The sequence below is a fragment of the Anser cygnoides genome, chromosome 4 (assembly GCF_040182565.1).
Source record: "Anser cygnoides isolate HZ-2024a breed goose chromosome 4, Taihu_goose_T2T_genome, whole genome shotgun sequence".
Lineage (NCBI taxonomy): Eukaryota > Metazoa > Chordata > Aves > Anseriformes > Anatidae > Anser > Anser cygnoides.
The window spans coordinates 48,029,841-48,054,603 of record NC_089876.1 but is presented as its reverse complement, the minus strand read 5'-3'; the positions used below and the strand labels follow the sequence as shown (position 1 = coordinate 48,054,603).

General features: G+C 37.7%; 1 protein-coding gene across 1 annotated transcript in view; it reads left to right on the top strand.

Annotated features, from left to right (window-relative positions):
- DCHS2 (dachsous cadherin-related 2) overlaps window positions 1-24,043 on the top strand; it is a 103,256-nt gene extending 79,213 nt beyond the window's left edge. Inside the window, exons 14-22 of the mRNA XM_066996550.1 lie at window positions 746-1,600; window positions 7,642-7,752; window positions 10,178-10,389; window positions 11,893-12,044; window positions 14,846-14,976; window positions 16,495-16,781; window positions 19,415-19,553; window positions 20,567-22,718; window positions 23,370-24,043. Of these exons, the coding sequence (XP_066852651.1) occupies window positions 746-1,600; window positions 7,642-7,752; window positions 10,178-10,389; window positions 11,893-12,044; window positions 14,846-14,976; window positions 16,495-16,781; window positions 19,415-19,553; window positions 20,567-22,718; window positions 23,370-23,529 (4,199 nt within the window). The 3' untranslated portion in view covers window positions 23,530-24,043. The remainder of the gene's footprint in view (window positions 1-745; window positions 1,601-7,641; window positions 7,753-10,177; window positions 10,390-11,892; window positions 12,045-14,845; window positions 14,977-16,494; window positions 16,782-19,414; window positions 19,554-20,566; window positions 22,719-23,369) is intronic.
- The last annotated feature ends 720 nt before the right edge of the window (window positions 24,044-24,763 follow it).

Genomic DNA, 24,763 nt, shown 5'->3' with positions numbered 1-24,763 from the left:
CTGTTCAAAGCCTCCGGTAAAATTTGTGCAGAAATACAAGCACACTGCGCTTACTTTGGTTTGTGGCTCTCAGCAATAGCTGAAAAAGTAGGCACATAGCTACTGTGGTAACAGCCAACAAATTTTTCTTTGAAGAAGCAGTTAAGAATTCCTTTGTGTTTTCTTGGTTTTCATTTCATGATCTTTAATGATCTTTAATTACCTTTAATGGTCTTTCTACGTGTTATAAAGTATGTATGCCATTCACTGTTACTAAAAATGCTAACTTTTCTTCTGTCAACTTCTTCATATTTACCTTCCCCCGCAAATCAAGATCTTGCACAATTCTTCACTTCCAAGAGACAGGTTTGTAGAAGAGAGCAAGGAGCATGTAATTACAATCGTCAGCAATGCTTTATAGGTTTCTGGAGTTTGTAACTAAGGTTGGGAAGAGGTCACTTTGTGCAGCAGCATAGTTGCAGGAGATTTTATAAGGTGTGCTGCTTTAGGAAAAAAGACATGCATCTGGCAAAATAGCCACTCTGTAAATTGATATGATATTCTGTATTTACTGTCATTGCCACCCACTGATTTAAATGAAATGCAGGTTTTAATTCTTATAAGAGGAATAAAATATGTGAAAGACACATGAGCACAACAGCTGCACTGGCAATTGGATTGTGTTATTGCAATTAATGTGGTATTCACAAGGGATTCTTTTTCAAAAGCAATTGTTTGTCATCATTTGATTTTGTGTGTTTGAAAGGTGGAAACGATGGAGAATACTTCACACTAAATAATACTTCAGGAAAACTGTTGGTCACTCGTACCTTAGACAGAGAGGATATCAGCAATTTCACCCTTGTAATTGAGTGCCATGACCTAGGCAGGCCCTCGAGAAGCTCCACTGCACTGTTGTACGTAACAGTCCTGGATGAAAATGACCACAGCCCTCTGTTTGCAAAGAACCAGTATCACGTCTCTGTGAGAGAAGACCTAGAGGAAGGCTCAGCCGTCCTTGACCTTTTTGCTTCTGACGAAGATGATGGCCTGAACGGTGAAGTTATGTACCGGCTTATCGACGACACCTTTGGAGCATTTGCCATTGACAGCGTAACAGGTTCCATAGTTACCACAAAGGCACTGGACCGGGAGACCAAATCCCAGTACACGTTCAGGGCTGTGGCAAGTGACTGTAGCGCTCACTGGCCGAGAAGTGCCACTGTCAGCGTTGTGGTGCATGTTGACGATGTCAATGACAATGACCCGGTGTTTCTGCAGAACCCTATCAGGGTCTTCATGCCTGCTGAAACTGCTGTCAACGAGACGGTAGCCACTGTGAGAGCAGAGGACGTGGATCTGGGGCCAAATGGAGCTGTTGTCTTTAGCTTGGTGCCAGAAACTGTATTTCAGATTGACGCAATGACGGGTGCCATCGTTCTTCAGCAGCCCTTGGCTTCCGAAGACTTCAGTGCTCAGCTGCTTGTGATGGCTTCGGATCAAGGTAGCTCACCTCGAACAGCCACGGCCATGGTCATTATCTTTACGGAGGGACAAGAGGAGCAGATTTCGTTCAGTCGTAACTTGTATGAAGCAAGTGTGCCTGAGAACAGTGCAGCAGGTAGGTATCAAATCCCCATCTGTGTTCTTGCAGCTGCTGGGATCCTTTCCATTTGGGATGGTAATTTTAACAAACAGCGTAGGGAAATGTCCTTCCTGTGCAGCAACGGGGAAAAGTTAAGCTTGATGGAGCAAATACCCCTCTGCCCTTTGCCAGCGTACCAGCTAAAGGATCATAATCTGTTAGTTGGAGGCATTGTCTGGCACACGGGTTTGCTGCTCGTGTACAGTGGTGTTGCTCACATTAAGCAGAAAACTCCCGTACCAGAGATGGTGTGTTCCCAGCCCCTCAGTCTGCGAAGCACTGAACATCAGTGGGTTAACTCCTTTAGCAAAATGACTTTAATGATGGGTGGACAGTGCTTACTCCTTGTTTCACTTGTCAACACACTAAGGTTCAGATGAGATGAGTGGTATGTACCAGTTGCAACACAAGTTTTTATTTTTATTTTTGTTACTTTTGCAAAACCCTTAATGAACTGTAATAGCTTTCAGAGAGACTGTAAAACCTTACTTAAGTTTTGGACTTTCCAGAAAGAGAATAAGGGGGTAGGGTGAGGTGAAGGGGGAAGAAGTTCGGAAACTGTAGTACATCAACATTCAGACTTCTACAATACATCTCTAGGTAGAGCCTGCTACCAATAGATAAACAGCTTAAATCACAAGGTGCTTACAGATTTATTTTTTGTTCATTGTAATGATGAGAATTACTGCTTTAATTTTTTATCATTTAGAGGGTATTTGTAGTTGTGCATCCTGCTGATTAGATATGGTAAGTACTTTTTCAGGCTTCAGGGGATGGGTTCATCATAATGAGGGGCAGAAAGGAGTGCCTTTCACTTTTTTTTCCACCCACAAATACCACTGTACAATTGACCAGACGTATTTAGAGGTCTGACCTGGACTACATTCTTGATTCAAAAGCTGCCTCACAAGGTTCACCTTGAACAAGTCATTTATTCTCTTTATAGTTCAAATTTCCCTCTGTAAAATGAGAGCAATATTCCTCTATATCCTAAGGGTATTGTGAGACTAGTGAATTCTTAGATCTTGAATAACAGCCTATATATTTGATTAGGAATCAGTAAAGACGAAATGTGCTATTAATTTTGGAAAACCAATCAATATACATGGATAATTACAAACAGAATAGAGAACTGAGGGTGAAGATGGCTGTGGCAGAAACTACTGCTAGGATTGCTTAGACATTTCTTCCTATGTACCTCACTGAGACTACAAGCCAAATTTTCAGCAGCGTATTTTAAAATTAAGATAATGCTGTGAGTATTAATAATGTTTCAGTTAACAGGCCAAAAATATGCAATATTGTGAAAAAACACTTTAGATTAAGTGACTTTTTTTGACCGTAGATAAAATAGCCTGAAAGCAAAACATTTCACAAAAAAGTTGTGAACTGTGACCAAGCCACCAGACTAGAGCATCCATCTTGTTTTCTCACTGTCTGTCAAAAAACATGCATGATTTTGGAAAAAGTGGAAGACTTCCTACAGGAAATAGAAGAGAATGCAGTAGAATGGTGGTTACAACACCCTCTGGAAATAAGAAAGGTATAGATTCAGGTCTCCTCGGGTAGAGGAGTATTTCCATTTCCCTTACTCTATTCTGAGCACTCTAAGTACTGAATCCACAGGATAAAAGTTTATTATTATTATTATTCTTTTGTGTGTGAAACCAGTGCTTCATTTATGGCTTCTATTTCAAATACAAAAAATGTATAAATTCCTAAGTACATTTGTCTTGACATTTAAAATATGTTTTTTATTCCATGAATTTGACCAGGCTTTGCAAGTAATTTTGGGTGGCCTAAACATGTTTTTTTCTGACTGTGAGTCACAGATACACCCTGTTTTATTAGAATCAGCACTGTACAGTAATTAATTGCGTGTTGCTCTGCAAAGGAGAGGGAAGCCCTGAACTCTGAAGTTTGTCTATCTGTTGATGCAGCAAGCTTATATTTTTAGAATGTGTCACAGGAACTTAATTCTCACTCTTCCATGGAGAGTAAGATGAAGATCCTGGCATCGGCCTTTTCATAACAGATTGGATTAATTTGCACTAATCCTGCATTGTATCAGGAAAGATCTAAATTTCTTTCTGTTCAGGAAAAGATAATAAGAGCAAAGATAGGTTTTGTTAGGAAACAAGTTAAAAGAAAGAAAATGAAAATGAGAACTTTGCAGCAATTGATAAACTAATCTGATCCTAAATTTTCCTAAGTGTGGATACATTTATGGGTCAGGCTAGACAATCCAGCCTGAAATCATGGAAATACCCCAAGGAACTGTGGTAACAGAATGCCATAGTCAGATGTTCTCCCACTCAATCTATAGAAAACATAAATCAGATTTGATTTAAGTTGTTTTGATTAAAAGAAATCTCACAAAGCTTCAGGGTAAGCTAGAGGGTTTCATCCCAAAATTTTAGTTTGTATTTTTAATAAAAGGCTATTTATAAAGAAGATCAAATTCTTTTAAGAGTATGAAAGATTTTACCAAATATTAATCTGTTTTGCTCTGCTTATAGTATTTTCTTATTTATATAAGTATAAGTGCATATCAAATACTTCACTTCTCAGGAAAAAAGGCATGATTATAATTAAAACTCCCATAGAAGTTAGCTTACAGGATATATGTGATCTGGGACCCCTTCAAGTATGAATAGCAGCAGTGTATTCAGTCCAAGGGAGATTTACATTACATACTGATTATTTGTAGACCTGGTATTAATAAATGTGGCTTTTCCTCCTCATTTTATTTCTGCCTTAACTAATAGAGTGGGAAAGCTCTAAGTTTATTTTTAAAAGAATCAAAACTCAAAACAATATAAACAATGAAAGTCAAAGCCAAGGGTCCATAGTTTGAATTTAGTCTAAAATTGTCTTTTAGATAAGTACCTCAGGAACTGGCTCTTATGGTCAGATTTTCTTTACTTAAAGTGTATGACCTCCAAGTTTAATGATCTTCAGAAAACCTATTCTTCTATTTTTTCTTTAATAATGAATATTTAATGTATTTAAATATTATAAACTGCATTTAGAAGCCAGTCAATACTTAATTAGGTCTCTGCATTCTTCAGAGGGTACCCAGAGAAACCCTTATTATTCACCAGGCTTTCAGTTGAATGATTATATGCATAGCACTTCCTTGAAGACAGATTCAGCAAAAAACCTTGTTGACTCCTCTGCATTTGCAGAATCATTTTTTTCTAACAGATATAAAATATGTAGCCTCTTATTCTGCGAGTCATCTCTTTGTGCTCAGTTAGCTTTTTCTTTCATTAGCAATTAAGAGATCTCAAGAAATAAGGACAAGGATGAATCAGAGTTAGATGATAAAGGAGGAGAAAATGACTGCAAGGCTGACTGCAGAAGACAGAAGAAAAAGAATTGTATAGATTATATGGTAGCTCAGTTCTGGTGTGCATTGTATGTCCGAACACAGAATACAACAAACATTGTTATGAGCTTTTTTTGCCAGGTAGGCAAATAGTGCCCAAGCTCCCCTACTTCAGTTTCAAGTCTGCAGGCATAAAGTAAAAGTTGGTACGCATGATATTTTAAAGCAGTTTGAGATACTTTCAAAAGCAGTATGTCTGTGATTTAACTGAAAAACGAAGCATAAACATTTTAAACTGCTCTTCTTACACCTTTAATATTCTTAACTAATTTAGAAGTTGATTGTGTAGTGTTTTAAGAGCATCTGACTATCGTCAGCTGTGATCCTCATCTCCATCCTTCCTTATACTGGCTTCAGTGCTGACCTGATCCTCACCGTGACATTTCACTGTGCTTTACAGCCAGAAAGCTCCCTTTCTCCTGTGTTAATTTTCTACCAGCTTGGCACAGTGAAATGGCTCAAGAAGGGGTCTGCTGAACTTCAGCTCCAGGGGGGGAAAAGGACTGTGAGGAACCACAGGTGAAGGCAATATTTTGGCATGCAACATCTCGGCAGCTACAAGTCACTGTGATTTGGAATGCTGTAGGGGCTGAAGCTTCAGTGCGACATGCTGTGACCTCCGCTTGAGCAATGTTTGAGTCACGTATGCTTGATGTTGTAAGCTACTGGATGGGTGCTGTCTTTTAATATTTATCTGTATAGGATTTATTTGTGTCACAGTAGAGATATCAGAGCTTGGTCGTATGTTTTTTCACAATGAGCTGTAAAAAAAAATGCTGTTTAAAGGAGTCATTTTCCGTGAAATTTATCAGAAACAAAGGAAACATGTTCTTTGCCAAAAATAAATAAATAAGGTTTAAACAATTTTCATCACATGAAAATATAAAACTTAAAGTATTAGGATTTGAGGACCCAGAGCAACATTTTATTAACTTAATCCCTGAAAAACGGATTCAAATGGAAATACTGCTGCTTGCTGTATTTGTGGTAGGTTTTCTTCTAAAGCCAGCAGTCAAAAAGTACAGAAAGATTGCTGACAGTGTTGGAAGATAAATATAAACAGTCTGGACCTTGAGTTTTTTTTCTTATCTTTAGCTCTGGTAGGAGGATGCTATAAATGATTGCCCTTTTGCTGTCTTCTATTGTAAATCAAAGTTGCCCAGCAATGAACATTCAACCTACTATCATCCAGAAGTTCCCCATTTTAGATCCTAAAAGCAACTGCACAATCTTCGTATCCGTCTGTTGGATGGGTAGATCTTATTTCCAGAACCCTTATAATAAATATATTCACTAGTGCAGAAAACTGTATCTGTCACAATCAGAGTGTTTGTGTTTTTAATTGGCAGATTTTAGGAGAAAATTACAAAGCATATAAAACAAGATTTCCTGTTTTTAAAAATTAGTGGCTAACTGTACTAAAATAAAATAAAATGAATAAGTAACAGTACCAAGAACAAAACTTCCTCTCACATTTACACTAAAGATAAAGCCCTTCCTTCCAAAATTGAATGTGAACAGCATGCCCTTTGTAATGTAATAAAATAGCTAGCTGACTGTAATGCTGTTTGGAAGAGTTCAGGATGTATGGTAACCTCATTCCATCACAGCTGGATGGAATCAATTAAAATTAATTTAAACAATTAAAATTGGTTAAAAATCAATTACCATATGTGCTAAAAGATTTCATAACTCTTGAAAAGAACAGTTATTTGAGAATATTGATAATTTTTTTAAATAAAACTTGCTACAATTCTGTTTAACATGACTGATTAGGATAATGTATTCAGTTTCAAATTTTTTTCTCTAATCCTATTTCAAATAGGATTTTTATTTCACATCTTTTATATTCTGTATTAAATCATTACTTTTTTTCACTGAATTCAGATAATGCTCAACTCATCTGTCTTTGACACATTCAGTTTTTCATTCCATCTGTCAGAAAATGACTACTTAAAATTTTTAAGAATATTTCAAGTATTTCTCAAAAATTCAAATTGAACTTAGATAAATGAAGGAAAAATAGAGGACCTCTTTGTAGTGATTTAGAAGTAACACGCATTCTTATGCATGCTACAAGAAGGACTATTTTCCTTGACAGAATTCATGAAAAGGTTAGATTGTAATGACCAAAGGTAGCATAACCCGAATAAGAAGACCACACAAATAAAAAGACACTTTCTCAGACAACCTCAGAAAGGGAGTTTAATATTCAATGTCTATTTTGGCCTTCAACTCAATCAATGTTATCACCACTAGAAAGAAAAAATAATATCATTTTTTCTTTTCCAAATGTAACTTCAGTTAAGAGGTAATTTTGGTGGTGCTTGGGAGTTTGCAATCAACAGAAGTTAAAAACTTATACTTTCATTAGGCGGGTGATGAAGTCACAATCAGACAGGTAATTTACTGGGCAAGGAGGGATAGATAGTGCCTTGCCTATGAAGTTGCATTACAGTGAAAGGTCGTTGAGGATTTGTTTTTCTTGTCTACTATTTCAAATCGATAATAAGCAGCTAGGCTAGTTCACGTGTGTTTGGCTGTGCATCTGCTATCACTCAAAGTAATATAAAAGCGCAATAAAACTTTATCAAGTGGACATTATGAAAATGTCTTGTTTCCATAGGTACATCACTTCTAACTGTAGAAGCTTATGAACACAAATTTACAGGAGAAAGCATAAAATACAGTATCCTTGGTGATGAGGAAAGCGTATTCTCCATACACCCAATTACAGGTAAACTTGGTTGTTTTTCTCAAGTGTCTGTCTAGGTTAAAGAGTGTGGTCTCTTCCCTGGTGTGTAAGAGAGCGTAACTTCTCCGTTTGCTTCAGTTCCTTCTGAATATGAGCAGCAAGAAAGCTGCCTTTTGAACAGCCGTAGTCTATTTGGGCTGGCCGTAGACAGTATAAGCAGTTTTCCTCAGAAGTAGCGTAGATAGGTTGTACTCTTAACAAATGCCATTCTCTCTGACTTCCTGGTGGCTTTCATCTCTGATTATTCTGCTGTCACCAGGCACCAAGCAGTGAACTCCTGCAGAGCTGCTAATGTTTGCTGCAGATGGACAGTTTAAAATGATTTTGTTTTGTTCAGATGAGAGGCACTTAGAAGTGCATATGCTTGATTTCCAAGTCCTTCTCATTTCACTGAAATAAAGCTAGAAGTGTTAAGCTGAATGACTGTCATAGTCACAGGCAAGTTTATCCCTGAGGAAGTGAATCTTCTCCAATATCAACTGCCCAAAAATATCGAATGCCAAAAAAAGAAAAAAGAGATGCTACTATTTTTTTGTTTTGTTTTGTTTTTTATCAGCCAAGTTGCAAAATGGTTACACAATGTTTTAAGTCTCATAAGCACTTTCTTCACAAACACCAGTGGGATTTGTGTAGCCCAGGATGTCGCAAATCTTCCTTTGAGACTTTTGAGCCATTGTAGTTGAGTATTGAAATAGTTGGTGTAAATGTAATAAAACCTTTTTCCCATTTCTTAGAAAATATTGAAGTGCTGCCTTTCCATACTTTTAAGAGCAGTTCTTTCCTCAATACTAATTTTGACACCAGTGGCTCTCTACCCATTCTTTATAAAGCAGAAGTATTTGGAGTTGTATTGATGCCCTCTGTAACTTAGGTGTTCATAACAGATAGAGGTCTGCTCCTCTTCAGTTTTCAAGCACTGATGTTAATTAACCCTGCTTTGGAAAAAATAAAAATAAAAAAATCTCCAGAATTGTTTGCTGTTACCAGACATCCACTATACTATCTAGAAACTTTCCCCTTATTAGGGGAATTTATTATATTGTTGAATCACATAAACTATAGTTAGAAGTGACCCAAGGATGTAAACTAATCTGTCCCCTGCCACAGAAAGGGAACCAACTGTGCCTAAATCTAACAGGCATTAGTCTGTCATGTTCTTAACAACCTCCAGCGATAGTAATTCTGCAAACTTGGTAGTCTCTACAAGTCTTTGCAGCTGGAAAGTTTTTATTCAAATTTACCCAAATGTCTGCTGAAAGAATTTCAACTCATTACTTCTTAACCTAATAGCAATAGATATAAAGAGTTTTTGCCTTTGTCTTTAATGTATTTGAAGAGCGTTACCCTATTTCTTCTTTGTGTGCACTTCTCTAGAATGAAGCTCTGGTTCTTTCACATTGTCCTCATAGGTGATGTTTCTCAAACTTGATTCTTTGCTCCATGTTGCTACCCAAGGATCTTTCAGTTACTCTCTGCCTTCTTGAAATGTATTCCTTCTGCCACTGTACTTTTTTTTTTCTGTATACAGAATGTGATAATTTTTAAGTATTGTGCTGGATATAGACTACCTGCCACCTTTACGTTCAAAACACAACTCTTGATCACTGGAGAGATCCATAAACAACAATTAATCATTGCCGCTTGTCTTAGAAAACAAAATAAGAAGTACTAGCTTAGAAAGACACGGTAGTTGGGGCCTTACGCTATCACAATTTTGGAATATAGATATTCATGGCATCATTACTGAAAAATTAATGCAAAACTCAATTTGAAATCTAAGGAAACTGACATACAAATGGGCTATGTTTGATGCTAATGAAGAATTTTAATATATCACTATATTAGAACGTTGAAATGATGACGACAGATTTCCAAGGAAATTTCAGATGTAACGTGGAGATGTCTAGTTCTGTCTGTTGTCTCAGTCACTGATTATTTTTGACAGAATAACAGTTGGTGGGGAAACTCACTGCATCAGAAGGAATCTAAGTGCTTTGCCTATTTGTCAGATACAGCTATTGCCCTGTTTGTATATAAATGGAGCATTAGATGTAGCTACGCTGCAGATGAGAGCCAGGAGTCTCTTGAGACACAGCTGGTCCATTGTCACATGTCAAGGAACCCACATCACACAGCCACTTTCTTCCTCTCTAACCCCTCTACAAGTTGATTTCTTTTGCTTTAGGAAATTGCCAACACAGTGGTTGATCAGTAAGAACTTAGCTGAGATTTATCCAATAACTTGCACTTAGAAGATGATGTCAGGTATAGGGAGGACACAGTGGGAAGCTTGCTGAACTTCTGTGGTGTGTCCAGCAAAGGAGACCACATACATTATAGGTTTCGTAACTGCTTTTGTTGGTGTTCTTTCCTAACTATGCATGTCATCTCTTTCTCTCATAAACAGGTACAATCACAGTAAAAGAGCCAAAGTTTCTTGATTATGAAGTTAAGAATAAAATACATCTTTCAGTTTTGGCTGAAAATAGTTTGGATTCAGCGCTCTGTGGAGTGACTATTTTGATACAGGATGTGAATGACAACTTACCGAAATTTGAGCAAAGCTGTTACAAAGCATCGGTATGGGAAGGCCAAACTGCTAAAACAGTCATCATACAGGTAAGTAAATGTTTGTAACTACAGAACTCAGCCTGCGAAGATACAAGTTTGGTTAATTTGGTCACGAATGCAGTCTTAGTCTGTTTTGGACCACTATCATCTTTCAAAAATCAAGAGTGGGGTTCTTGGTGTAGCTACTACTTTGCTTGCATATCTAAAATATTCAATGATTTAGTCTACACCATGCTTCAGGTCTTTCAGTTTTATCAAGTTGAAGGAGAAATATCTCATTTATATTATTTAAAAATCTTTATATTTGTACTAGTTGTGCAGCTGGACTTAAAATTCTTCTTTTTTTTAATATTCTGTTTATCTCTTCAAGTAGTTGAAAAGAATTATTCAAAGCTATGGTTCTGGTTACAATGTAGGCTGGGTCCTGCATTAATGCATCTACTGTGAAAGGGCTGTAGCAATAAAAAGAATACTTTCAACCCATCAGACTAGGAGTGGAGTCAAATCCAAGTGTTCAATTTAAAATCTCATGCTTAAAGAGCAGCTTGTCTCAATTTAAATGTGCAAACACTTCTTCCTCTGAATGGATCCATTCTCTGAAAGTGTTTCCAGCTGGCCACGTTAGAGCAAAAGAAGACATCAGATGGACTAGAAGAACACATAATTTCCTCAGTACATGTTCTTGCATTGCAAGTCAGGTCACAGTGAGGGTCATGTTAGGTACTAAAGATATTCCTCCTCTAGAGAATAAATAAATGGAAAGCTACAAATGCCTCACAGGCAAAGCGATTAGAAACTGATGGACGTTGTATTTAGAGAAACATATGTCCAGCAATGGAGAAGAATCAAAAGGCAGTCAACCCAGATGTGTAGTCAAAATTTTATGACATGATACATTCTACTATGTTTCCTTTATTCCGTCTGACTGGTTGCCTCTGCCATGGTTTGGATCCTGTACTCATTATAATGCTTGTTCAACAACCAGAAAAATACAAAGACAACTCGTTGAAGAGAGTCAGAAAAATCTTTGAGGAACCTGTGCGCTGCTGTTGAATGTTATTAACAATATTGCTTTTATAGCAACATTTACGCTGCTGGTTTTTATTTTAAAAAGTAATTAATGAACCATCCAATGAAAGGTTTGAAAACTTTAATAATTCCTTTTACCCTTTATCTGTATAGCAGTAATGCTTTAAAGGGTAGTCCTGGACTAGTGAGAAAGTTCATTTTTAGGCACTAAACAGAGATAGGATTCTAACAGAAACATTATAGTAATGTAAACAGTGTAAAAATGATTACATTCACCTCTAATGCTTTATGTAGTTGAATTTCAAATTGTGTGGGCAAAGAATTTATGTGCATACTATCTCAATTCATGAGCAGATTTCATGACCTCACATGACACTTGTGTTGAGGGCCAATATGATTATTTGCTTAAATCTGTGCTGTCATGAGGAAAGTAAGCAGAAATAGATAACTGTAGTATATTTTTTTCTTGCTGAAATAATGTTCTGCCATTTTGAATTAAGCCTCAGGTTTCCTCCTAAACAGATATTTGCAACTGACCTTGACAGTGGGCTGAATGGAGAAACCGAATACTCAATTTTATCTGGTAACGAAAATGCAACATTTCTAATTGATTCAGCAAGAGGGATTTTAGCAACTAACACAATCCTAAATCGTGAAAACACTTCATCTTACAGGTTTGTATGCAGGGATCTTATAAAACCTTATTCTTCTTTTTGTTCACTTCAGCATGAGATTGCTCATGGTATGTGTTTTACAGTTTTCAGTTGATATCCATTAGCCACAGAGCCTGGGTGCAAGCCAGGCAGCATTGAAAACAGCCCTAAAACTGGCCATTTGTACCATGGATTCTTGGGTACTTCTCAAAGTTAAGAAGGAAAATAGTTTTATTCAATCAATTGCAGCACTTACTGATATAAGTGAGCATGATGATTCACTAGAGGAATGATGACAGTTCCTGGTTTTCAGTTCATTAAGAACTACACAGCCATTCCTTTTCTGGAACCATTTTTTTTTATACATAAAGGCAGAGGGAAAGCACTCAAACCAAATCCAAAAAGCAGGGACATGTTCTGTTTTTTGATTTAAAATAGAATATATTTCAAACTTCCTGTATAATCAGATAAAGATTCTTCTGTAATTTGTTTCCATCTATAAGTTGTCTTGTGCTCAATATTAGTTTTTTCCTGTTTTCCAAGAAATTGTGAGTAAATACAATCAAGTGGATGTGACAATTTTTCTTTATCAGTCGTGCCATACTTGAATTTAGAAAGAAAACAAATCATGCCTTGAGAGAAAGAGCATCCTGATTCATAAATATACCCTTTTTATATACTGCAATCTCTACAAAAATTAGGTTGCTTTATATGTGTTAGTGGAAATTACTTTTTTTTCCCATATGGCTGGGGCATCAGTTAAAGTATTTGCAAGTTTCTGATCCTCCAGGGCCTCAAATTTTTAATCATCCAATCACAGTTCTTATGAACCAGAATAACTTTTAGAAAACCACATTAAAAAGATGAACAGAATATGATTTTTTTTAAATATCAGTGTAAGATAATAGTCTCCTAAAGGGAATGCTTTGTGTTAACTTAATATGCAGAGTACTTCATTTGGAGTTTCTTTTTCAGTTTTTCACTGAATCAGAAACATCAGTCCTGATTTTTAGTCACTTAAATAGCATAATACATTTTATTTACGAGTAGTACTTTAAAGAATGCCTGTAATAAATCCTTCAAGGAAGGATGTTTGCTGTTAGTGAAGCATTGAACATGTAAGTCTAACAATTCTGATATCTATCTTTAATTGGAAGCCTGACTTATTTCAGTATTTATGTTGGAATTCTAGCAATTTAAATAGACAATTTGTTCAAGGAGTCTGAAGCTTCATATCCCTTCTCTTTATTAATACTTTTTTAATCGTGTTGCTAGGTGAAAAGTGAATAGCAAAAGAAGCTTTTAAAAGTGTTATGCTGTTTAATTTCAAAATGACACCATTGGTTCTTTCCAATTTGCAAGGAGTTGTTTATTTTATCTAAATTGAACATTTTCATCCCCAGAAGTTCTAAGCCTCTTGTAAGAGGGATTGTAATGAAAGTGTTGACAGAACCTTAATTTTAATGCCTTGGCTGAGATATTTTTATGGGAGTTTTTTCCTGAAACCTTAGAAAGTGATTATTTTTAGTAAAATATTTCCATATGTACCTTCCCAATATTCATTCTAGAAAAAATACACTTTATGTATGGAATTATACATGGTCACTGACTGAATACTAGTCGGCAATTCAAGTTGTGTTCTCTCAGTGTCAGAAACCACAGGGGCACCCAGAGCAGAGTTTATGTGGTTCAGGAGTGGAAGTGCCATCCACAGCTTGAGTTACAGCCTTGGTTTTCTGTACTGTCATGTGAACCTTTAGAAGTTGGTATCTCCATGACACTTTGAACAGCAATTGTGACTTAGAGGGAGAAATTAAACTTTCAGGAGATCTGTAAGGAGACCCAGGAAGCATGACACACATAAAAATTGTTAGTACCCAAAACATTTAATAGATATGCTGGGTCCTGACATGTAAATTCTTTCTTGTAGCTTGATGTTATCTGTTTTCAATCATCTCTTTTTTTAGAGCACCTGCTGAGTTAGATTTAATTTTAAATTTCATTCTGGATAATTCATAATTGTGGGGAAGAGTGAAGAAAGAATTTTTTGCTTACAGTAACAGTTTTCTCTCTATTGTTTAGAAGCTGGTTCCCACAGAGTAAACATCCTTCTATCTGTGTTTATCCTTGCTTATTGTTTTCTTTGCTATGTTGTTTGTGGAAATCAAAACGTTGTTGACAGTTCACTACTGATCCTTATGCAGGCCTAACATGGATGCCTAAAGGCAAGCTCTCTTAATCTGACTATGAGATTCTGGTCCCACTAAAACCAGTGGGAACTTCGAGAAATGGTGTCTGTATTCAGTAGTTTCATTTTATCGCTTAATAATATAATGGGGGGGTTATTCTATATCTCCACAGACATTGTCTGAGTATTACTTTGGAAGTTTTCATAACACCTGATTTTCTTGTTTCTGTTGTCTCTCCGTAATCAATGAGGACAGTCAGGTTCCTCCAAAGGACAATTCAATACTTACAATTTATTCCTGCTCTGAGTTGCTTTCTGGAGAAATGTCTTATTTGCAAGAGTCTTGCTAGCTTTTTTAACTACCTGCATTTCATATGAAATTGCGTGAAATAAATGCATCCTTTTGTCATTGTTTTCAGTATATTTTTGCCACCTAGAGTCTTTTGGACATCGTTCATACAAGAGACAAATCATAAAACTGCAGACAGTCACCCTTATGGAAAGAAAGATGGAGTTTACATTGAGCAACAAGGAGCTGAAAGAGCTAACCTGTTTTTTTCCCTGTTTATATCATTGGTGAATAATTCTGTGAATTTTGACAGATGGTGACAATTGCTGCTTCCTTTAATTGTAGGTTGGTTGTACAAGCTGCTGATAAAGGAAACCCTAGACTTTCTGCTACAAGTATTGTGAGGATACAAGTGGTAGATGTTAATGACAATGCTCCGATTGTCCAACCACTGGGGGAAGTGGAGGTCCCAGAAAGTAAGTGTCATGGTACAGCTAGGTGATAAGATCAGGATTTGTCAGACCACGACAGTACTTTCAGTGAGTTGTTTAACCGTAAGATTATAGTCAAAAGGATAATGGATCATATTAATACTGAAATATCAAAGTAAAATGTGATCTGCTTTTGTTCTCAGAGGCATTGTTCTTACTCTGTAGACATTGTATTTAAGAACAGTTTGGAATAAAATCATAGGCAATTCAGAAAGAAAAACAAACTCTACAGAAATACATCTGTAATCTGTTCCTTTTGGACTCCAATGTCATATTGTTCAGATGTCTTCAATTTCTTCTTTTCTGCAATAACAATACTTGGTGTTAAAACCAGCATTGCTAGAAATTAGACATTCTGAAGTTCATTGTGATGAAAGAAATTCTTTCTGTAAATTTGAATGAAACTTTAAAGTGCTATGTAGCTTGATCTAGTTGATGAACACGAAGAAAAGGGCCCAGACCTCCAGAGTTCTCATCCCATCTGGTATGTTGTGTGACATTAGCTCAGCACTTGCATATCTTAAGTCCTAAGCCCAGCAGTTTCAATTACAGACATCATATATGTGATGCATTAAGATAAGCAGCAGCATGTTTATAAAGACTTAGTCCAATCCTCTTGTTAACAGAATGTATCAAGGCTGTCTTTCCAGTGATTTTTTTTTAGCTTTTTCTAAATTTAGCTCCCACTGGTAATGACAAGAACAGGAGCCATGGATGCACAGCAGCTGTAAAGTACTGGCTATTTATTTATTTATTTTTTATTCAGTTTAAGAACATTTGCCTGAGGGCATGGCACAACATGTTTGAGGCTTAATGCTCCAGGTGTGCAAATGGGAAATGGTTTAGTTTCTGTTAGCTCCAGGCTTGATTAGATTATCACTGATAGTCGGATTCAATTTGGAATCTGTGGTACTGTCAATTTGACACATGACAAAAGCTGTCTGTATACAATTTCTAAATCTCCTAGAAATATATATTGAGCCCTTAAGGTTTTGTGCCATGTGGCTCTGGCTGGATATTTCTCTAGTGGCCTCTTCCTCCCGTGGAAAAGCTATCATAACTGCGGTTGTTGATTCTAGAAAGACCAGGAGACTCAGTTAATGCCTCAGTTAAATATTCCTGTGGAATTTTGTGACACCGTTCAGTAAATTCATGTCAGCTAAACATATATCACATTTCCACATGTTGCCATGTGGAAAAACATGGAAGTTCCTGTTGCTGGTGAAGAAGCAGTTATCAGTATACTGCATCTGTGAAAGCCTAAAGAAAACCCAGACTAAAACTGGGAAGAAGCAGAAGCATGTGAAGAAATCTGCTACTTGTTTCTGTATTATTTCTGGATCTTGCTTTTATTCTAAAACATGAAGCCATAAGACAAAAAAAAATCTAAGGCAGAAAGATTACATATGCCTAAGATTTAGTATTAGAAAATTGGCAAAATCCTCAGAAATTGTAATATCATCTTTAGCTATGACTTACTTACTCCAAAAATTATTGTTTCAGATGTCCTTCCTGGTTTTACAGTGACTCAAGTGTCAGCAACTGATGCGGACTCCAACCCAGCACTTCAGTTTGGCTTTACTGATGACAATAGTTCTGGAATGAAATTTGCTATCGATCAACACACCGGTGTAGTCACAGTGGTGGAACCATTAGATTTTGAAGAAACTGCTGTGTATAAGCTGGAAATCATAGTTTCAGATTCTGTCCATCAAACAGAAACAGAACTCACAGTCCTTGTTTTGGACATCAATGATAACCCACCAGTGTTTACTCAGGATTCATATCAGGTGGGGAAGTGGGAAACAAACAACAAATGTGTGATGTCCTTCTCTATATGAGGATAAGTAGTGGGAGGGCTTGTTCACATTTGTGTGTTAAAAATGTATTTGATCACCACTAAGAAGGGAGGTCTCTGCAAACTATTACTGAGAACAGAAACAGCAGATCGTGCAAAATGCTCTTCTAGGAAACCCCTGCCCTTTCCTAAGAATTCTGCTGAAAGGACTGGAAGACTTGTTCTGTTTTTGTGTTTGTATATTCTGGCTTCAGAAGAAAAGTGGTGTGAATGCTAGCTGTACTCCTTACACTATGCATTCATCACACACTTACTGGATATAATCCAAAACCAGTTTGGGGAGCAGTGTCCATTGTTCAGGACTGATTGTTCCTTCTGACAGAATGGTAAACAAGTTGGTACGTTTATTTTGGCCCAATTACTATGGCATGCATTTCTTCATTTCCAGTTATGCAGCTCTTCCAGTTATGCAGCTTTTCAGAGGTGTAGTAAATGTCCCTGTGGTAGGTTAAACATGTATGTTTGTAACATGTAGCCCTGCTTTATAGCCATGGCACTCTTCTAGGCAGTGGGGGTGTATCGGTTTTGACCTCCCGTACAGCTCCTACTAGACTGAAGGCACAGCTCAGCTTTTGAACTACTAGACAATTGTAGAAGACAAGTTGTCTGACATGTTTTGAACCAAAGCTGTTTTAGGAGCCACAGGCCACCAAGATGTTGTCCGTGGGTTCGTGCCCGGTGCGCCATGCCAATAAGCACACAGAATCGGAATCCACATAAAGGTTTTTAATTAAATAATAGGCCTGACTTCTTCATGGGAGACGAAGGCTGTGGGGCTTCGATGAGGGTTACAGACAGGAGAGAGACAGTCTGGAGCTGCAGGGGAGATGAGGCTGCCAAAGCAGTCCTCTCTTTAGGCCTCATTCATGTGTGGCTAGGCTGTGGGGCTTGCCCAAGAGAGCCTAGAGCGTGGATTGTTCAGTCTGGCAAGAAAGATGCTCAGGAGGTATCTTACCAATGTATCCTAACCTGGTGGGGGGAGTAAAGAAAAGCCAGACAGTTCTTCATGGTGCCCAGTGACAGGGCAAGAGGCAATGGGCACAAACTGAAATACAGGAAATTCCTTTTAAACTTCAGGAATAACTTTTTGTTCTAACAGTGATTGAACACTGGCATAGGTTGCCCAGAGAGGCTGTGGAGTCTCCATCCTTGGAGTTATCCAAAACCACAAGCATATGTGCTCCTGAGCTATGTGCATTAGGTGACCCTGCTCTGAGCAGGGCTTGGACAAGATGGCTGCTTCCTGTGGTGCCTGCAGGCCTCAGCTGTTCTGCGGGCCCGTGGACTGAGCTCTTTGCTTGACTTGGTGCTTTTTGTGTGCAGGGTGTGCTCAGAGCCAAATATATGAGGCACCACAGAAGACTTTGATTTAGTAATGCTTCATTTGTAAATCTCAGACAGTTTTAAGAAATAAGTTTAAACATTTGGCTTAGTAGAGAAATTTCAACCTCTGAGCATGTGTGGGGGAAGCAGTTTAGCTGCTCAGATAACTGTGGGTCAGGCTCTAGGCACCTGTGAAACTTTCAGGCATCTGAGTTGTCAGGCTTTGTGTAAATCACCCACTTAGACTTTTAAGTCAAGATCCCAGAAAAAAATACACTTTTAATGCTCAAATGATTTCTAGATCTGGCCTTAAGTTTTTCTCAACACTCGTGTGTGTCTGATTTTGACGAATAGTTTAGGCAAGTACTTGCTTGTGCAGGTGCTAGGAATTTTTTGTAGATAGAAGCAGACCTTACAGGCAGGGTTATGAACTGATGTAAATCAGTACAGTTCTATTGACTATGCTAACATAAACAGCTGAACTCTCTCCACAGTCCTGATGTTTTGATATGTTGCCTGGACAGTATGGTACACTGCTTCTTTTTAGACAACGATATGTATAATTCCCTATTCACAGTCCTGTAATTTTTACCCTTTTACTGTCCTTTAAAGATAATGGAAGCTCTTAAGAAGAGCAAGGACTGGCTTGGCTTTCCAGATTAAGTGAAGAAAACAAAAAAATGTTTTTTCAAATTAAATTACAGGAGTAATCTGGTGATTATTCAGGCTCTAGTGCTGGAATTTTCAGGGTTTAGGAGTTGTGGGGGTTTTGTTTGTTTTTGGTTTTTTGTTTGTTTGTTTTAGATTCCCCAGACTGGCACTGGAAACTGTATTGTATCTGTAGAAATCAAGATATTTCTGAAAGCAGGGAGAAAAGCCTGTGAGAAAGCCAGGGAGAGTGCCAGGGAGAGTGCTGTGAAGTATTCCTTCCATTAGTGTATTACTGAAGAGAAATTCAGCAATTCATTGAATTTTTCATAACTAAACCTGAACTAGATGGATTTTACTACTATTTAAATCTTACTATAAATTTTGGCTATATTGTATGCAATATTTTCAATATCACAGCTCTTCGTTTTGTCCCTGAAGGAAATGGGTAGGTGAAACTTTACAAAGTTGGGAATTGTATTTGTGTGTTTTTTTTTTTCCCCTAACCAGATCAAATGAAGGGAAATGTATCTTTTTATGTTCAAAATATTTCATTAAGTTTTATCAAAACTGTCATTTTACTTTACGTGCCAGGTGAGCTTTCCAGAACTCATTTCAGTGGGTGCCACTGTTCTGACTATCTCTGCTGTGGATAGGGATTCACAGCATAATGGAATGATTTCCTACAAAATCCTCTCCTCCTCTGAGGGATTTTCTATTGATCATAAGAATGGTGAGTCTGTAAGCATAGTTTATTATTTCAGCTTATTCACTGTAAACTGAAAAGTCTTATTCCATTCCTCACCTATTTCCAGTGATCAATTCTGGAAATCATTGATGACTGAAGTCCACCATATATTTTGGCTAAATCTGCCATTATCTCTGTAGAACTGATATTATCAAAGACCAGGGTTCTATTTGTCCCTGAACCATGCACAAGATATCTACTTACAGCATTTCATAGGTGCTATTTCCTTGATGTAGTTTAATAAAATGTTGATATATGTTTTGTTTTGTCTCATGACATTTCAGATCACATATTAGGCTGCATTAAATTTAAGTTCATATCTACTATTTTTCAGAATAAGATGAACATATCATAATGGAGTTTTTCTACATTTTGGGCTGTATGTTTTTAAGATTTCTACTTTACAGTACTTGTTATTCAATAATCCTAAATGGATTTTAAAAGTTTTCTAAATTGAGAACACACTTTCCAAAGTACATAATTTTCTTTAATAGTGAAGAGATTTACTGATTTTTCTGACCGAAGTCTGTAACACTCTGGGAGGTAGCAAATTGTGGGTGTGTGTGTGTCTCAGTATGCATGTGTATGTATTACTTTTGATAATGTCAGCTTCAGAGATCATCAGATACTGTGAAAACGATGTGTAACTGTTGTTCAGTGAGCAAGTGCATGTCACTTTCTGTTCCCAGGCATTTGTGAGATGAATTTTTTGAATGTTTTATTTTGCCTCTTGTTTTCTACAGTTTACATGTTCAGCCTGCTATAAGGAAGATACATTTTTGGTAGTCTAAATGCAGTATGTGTATTTGATACTGCATCATTGTGGGTAGGCCTTGGCTTAGAGCATTAGCTGTGATTTCGTAGAATTACTTTGGGGTGTGCAACCATTACATTACAACCATGTCATTTTTAGACATGACTGATAAGATTCAGCTTTTGCAATAACATTTACATGTCTTAATGAGTGTGGGTTTTTATTATGTCTATTTTATTTTCAGGTTCAGTGTACACTACCAAACCAATGTCACAGCTGAAAAACAATACCAGTATTCAGCTTCTGATAGCTGCCATGGATGGTGGCAATCCTGCCCTGAGTGCAGTCACCTCCGTAGAGGTACACATAGAAGATGTAAATAACCATGCCCCTCAGTTCACAAGGGCATTGTACAATCTCAGTGTGAGAGAGAATGCCTCAGTTGGAGAAAGTGTCCTCGTGTTTTCAGCAGTTGACTATGACTGGACACATGAAAATACATACATGGAATACTCTATTATTGATGGTGATGCTGAGAATCTATTCACTGTGGAAACAAGTGTCATGGAGTCAGAAACATCCTACAAACTCGTTGGCAATCTTGTTTTGAGCAATATTCTTGACAGGGAAACTGCTGCTTCTCATCGTTTGATCCTCCTTGCCTCTGATCATGGAATGCCCTCCTTGAATTCCACTGCTACCGTGCTAATAACTGTACTGGATGTCAATGATAATCCTCCAGTATTCAGCAGCCCAGAGTACCATATTCATGTTAAAGAAAGCACCTCTGTACATAGTCATGTCACTGAAGTTTCAGCAAATGACCGTGATGTGGGCACTAATGCAGAGATCACTTACGCTATAATCTCTGGAAATGACAAACAGTATTTTTCCTTGGATGGGAAAACTGGATCAGTGGATTTGATAAAAACTCTGGATTATGAGGATACCATGAAATTCACTTTACTTGTCCAAGCCACAGATGGAGGAGCTGATGTAAAAAATGTGGCTTTTTCTGTTGTCCATATTAGTGTCCTAGATGACAATGATTATGCCCCACTGTTTTTGTTTCCCAGCATGAACTGTATTGTCAGTGAAAACTTGCCTACTTTTTCTTTTGTGTGCTCTATTAATGCACTGGATTTTGATAAAGGCTCTTACGGACATCTTACCTACTCCATCCAGTCTTCATGTTTGGCTCAACGTGAAGTTCCTAGAGACCATGATATGTTTTTCATTGACGCTTTGACAGGAGATATTCATACAAAGCAAATGTTTGACTTTGAACGTCAGAATAGGTACTGTCTCATAATCCAAGCAAAAGACAAAGGTGACTCACTGGCCACAGTTACAGTTCAGGTAGATATTGAGGGAAAGGATGAATTTGACCCAGTGTTTGCACAAGATCGGTATTTCTTCAATCTCCCTGAGAAAAACGAAGCAGGCCAGTTGCTTGGCCAAGTGACAGCGTCAGATAATGATGGTGGACTAGATGGAGTTGTTCATTACTCACTGCTAAAAACTTCTCCATTCTTTTCTGTAAATCAAACCAGTGGTAATATATATTTGACTGAAAGTGTTCATAGAAAGAAAAATGGCAGCAAATGGAATGATGACAGCCTGGAATTGTTGATAAAAGCACAGAGCCCAAAAATGGAATCAAAGTTCACTGTATGCACTGTTTTTGTGAATGTTTCTAATTCTCCTGAGAGTTATCCCATCGTGTCAGCATACAGCCTGACCTTTAGCCTTTCTGTTTCCTTGATAGTGTTCCTGCTGCTTTCTATCAGCCTTATTGCACTGATTCTGAGACATAAGCAGAAAGATACAATGAACTCTGGTGTGGAAAAAGAAGCAGTATCCTCCTCGGCTTCTGATTTCAATTTGGCCAGAGAAGATGAGGACTGCCAGAAAATCCAAAGTACTGAGAGCAGTATGCTTCCCATGGGTGCCATAGCAGAATGGCTGAGCTTGGCAGGAATCGAAGAGAGGAAGGATGGTGGTGTCCCCTGCAGGCATTCAGACTCCAGTGGCCGCAGTTCTGCTGAAGGAGAAACAGCGGAGGATGAGGAAATCAAAAGGATCAATGAACATCCTTGTAGAAAGAGGGCCGGCTCTGTGTTGAGTGAGCAAGGCTCACGGGTACCAGATTCGGGAATCCCAAGAGAGTCTGACCAGTTCTCCTGGCAGTCTGGTGAAAATGATGTGGCTACCACACGAAGTATGGAGAGCATGCAGGCCATTCAAGGTGAAGGTGGAGAAGAAGCCTGTGATGTTGCCTATACAAAGAACACAATGTTGTCCCAGACACTAAAGAAAATTGGAATAAAAGAGAAGGACATAATGGCAGACCTCACAAGAGAATATGCCTTGATATCGGATAGGCAGGACTCTGGGTATGATTCGCTTGTAACTCGTGGCACCTCTGATGAGGATCTTAGAGTTGGTTACAACTGGGATAATGTGCTCATCTGGCAACCCAGATTTCAACCTCTTGCCTCAGTGTTTAATGATATTGCAAAACTGAAGGATGAAAGTGTACACATTCATAGCTTCCCTAAGGAAAAGAAATCTTCTAATTTTCCTCCTCCCTTGATAACGTCAATAGCTCAACCTGGCATAAGGACAGTGCCCCCTCGAATGCCAAATACAATATCAGTGCAAGTATTTAAAAAATACCCTCGTTCTCCATTTATCCAAAATTCTGGATACCCTTCACCAGCTATGACCCCCAGTTTTTCTCCCTCTCTATCTTTACTTACCATGCAGACACCTACTGCTTCTCCAGTAATGTCTAATGGGAGAATGATAGGAACGTGTCTTATTTGTCCAAGCCATGAACTTGCAACAGAGGAAGAAATTCAGGTCTAGGTTATTAAATGACGGTAGTCTGTGGAAAAATGTATGGCTTGAAATGTTTTTGTTTAACAAGCAAAATACGCCTGTTGGAACTGTATCACCAGTATTCTTTCTGTTTTCAAGAGCTGAAAATGTTAATATATTAACATAGCCACAAGCTTTCTAACAAACCTTCTTATTCTTTGTAGGGTATGCTGTGAGTCCATGAAGTTTCTCCTTTTGCAGCTCCCAGCAAGTGTGGTTTTCCATGTAAATCAGACAGACAGGTGCCTGATATCCAACTTGATCGAGTTTACAGGTTTTTTTGTTTTTTTTTTTTTTTCTCATAATGTGTCAATAACAAATTAATGGTAGTAACTGTTTACTGTGGAAAACCTGTATTAGCATGCTGGTAGATTCTGACTGCCGCTGTGGTTGCTTCAGGAGAGGGTACTATAGGGATGTGCAAGTATGGCAGTTTTGGCCAAAAAGTCATGATTTATCTGCATAATAACAGATCACTCATAGGGTCCACTGGAAAACATAATAACCAATGGTAAGATAAAAGTAACTTTCCTCTTTATTCCTAGAGTAATAAATATCTATTGTCTTTCTGTCAATAGGACAGAAGGATCCTGGTCCCCAGGCAGCTGTAGGATAGGACAGTGTTACGGTTGTGAAGGGCTCGTATGCCTCCACCCTGCTCTTTGGTCCTGTGCTGGGCACATCTCTGCAAGACCAGATACCTGGCCTTGTTTGTTGTATGTATCATACATATTGCATTTCATCTATGTACGTATATTCAGACATGTACACATGCCTATACTGCTGTGTATGCTTGTATATTGTATCAGATCAATAAAACACAGAAAATCTTGAGTAACTCTGGTTTCTCTTCTGTGTATATTTAAAAGTCGTTGATGGTTCTTTTGCATCATGTATATTAAAACTGAGCTATAGGTAAGAGCAATTAGTGCCTGGGAACCTATTCCAAGTTGGATATGTACAGAGGGTGTATATTGTATAGGTTGTAACAGCTAAAAGGAAATGCATACAGTGCTGTTAGATTGAATGATCATGTGGGATTAGTATCATGTGTAATGCCTCAGTCATACATGTCATGATCCTTGCTGGTTTACAGCCTGTGGGTTCATAACCTACCTTCAAATAAGATCCTGTTTCTAAGGCTGCACCTGCATGGTACAAACTTGCAATGAGATCCATGCTGCTATGCAAGAGTGTTTCTTTTAAAGCTGGCATGTGTTCATTACATGTGTTCATTAGGGATTCATCAGGGTCGAGAAATCTTACTAAAAAAGAAGAGGAATAAAAGTTTTATAATTGGATGAAAACCTGTACCAGGAAGAGGGAAGAAAAGAGGAGGAGCCATTCCCAGTTCATATCTGGATATAGAGCATCAGTTCAAGTCCATTGTTTCAGTATGAATTGGGTCATTAGATTGGCTGCCCCAGGGTTGTGGGATAAACTTCTTTGGACCTATATCTGAAGAAGGCAAAATGTGTTTTTGCATTTTTATGTCGATACAGACTGCATGTGCAGTTACCAAAGTTTCAAGATTAATTCATGAGCTTTCAAAGTAACT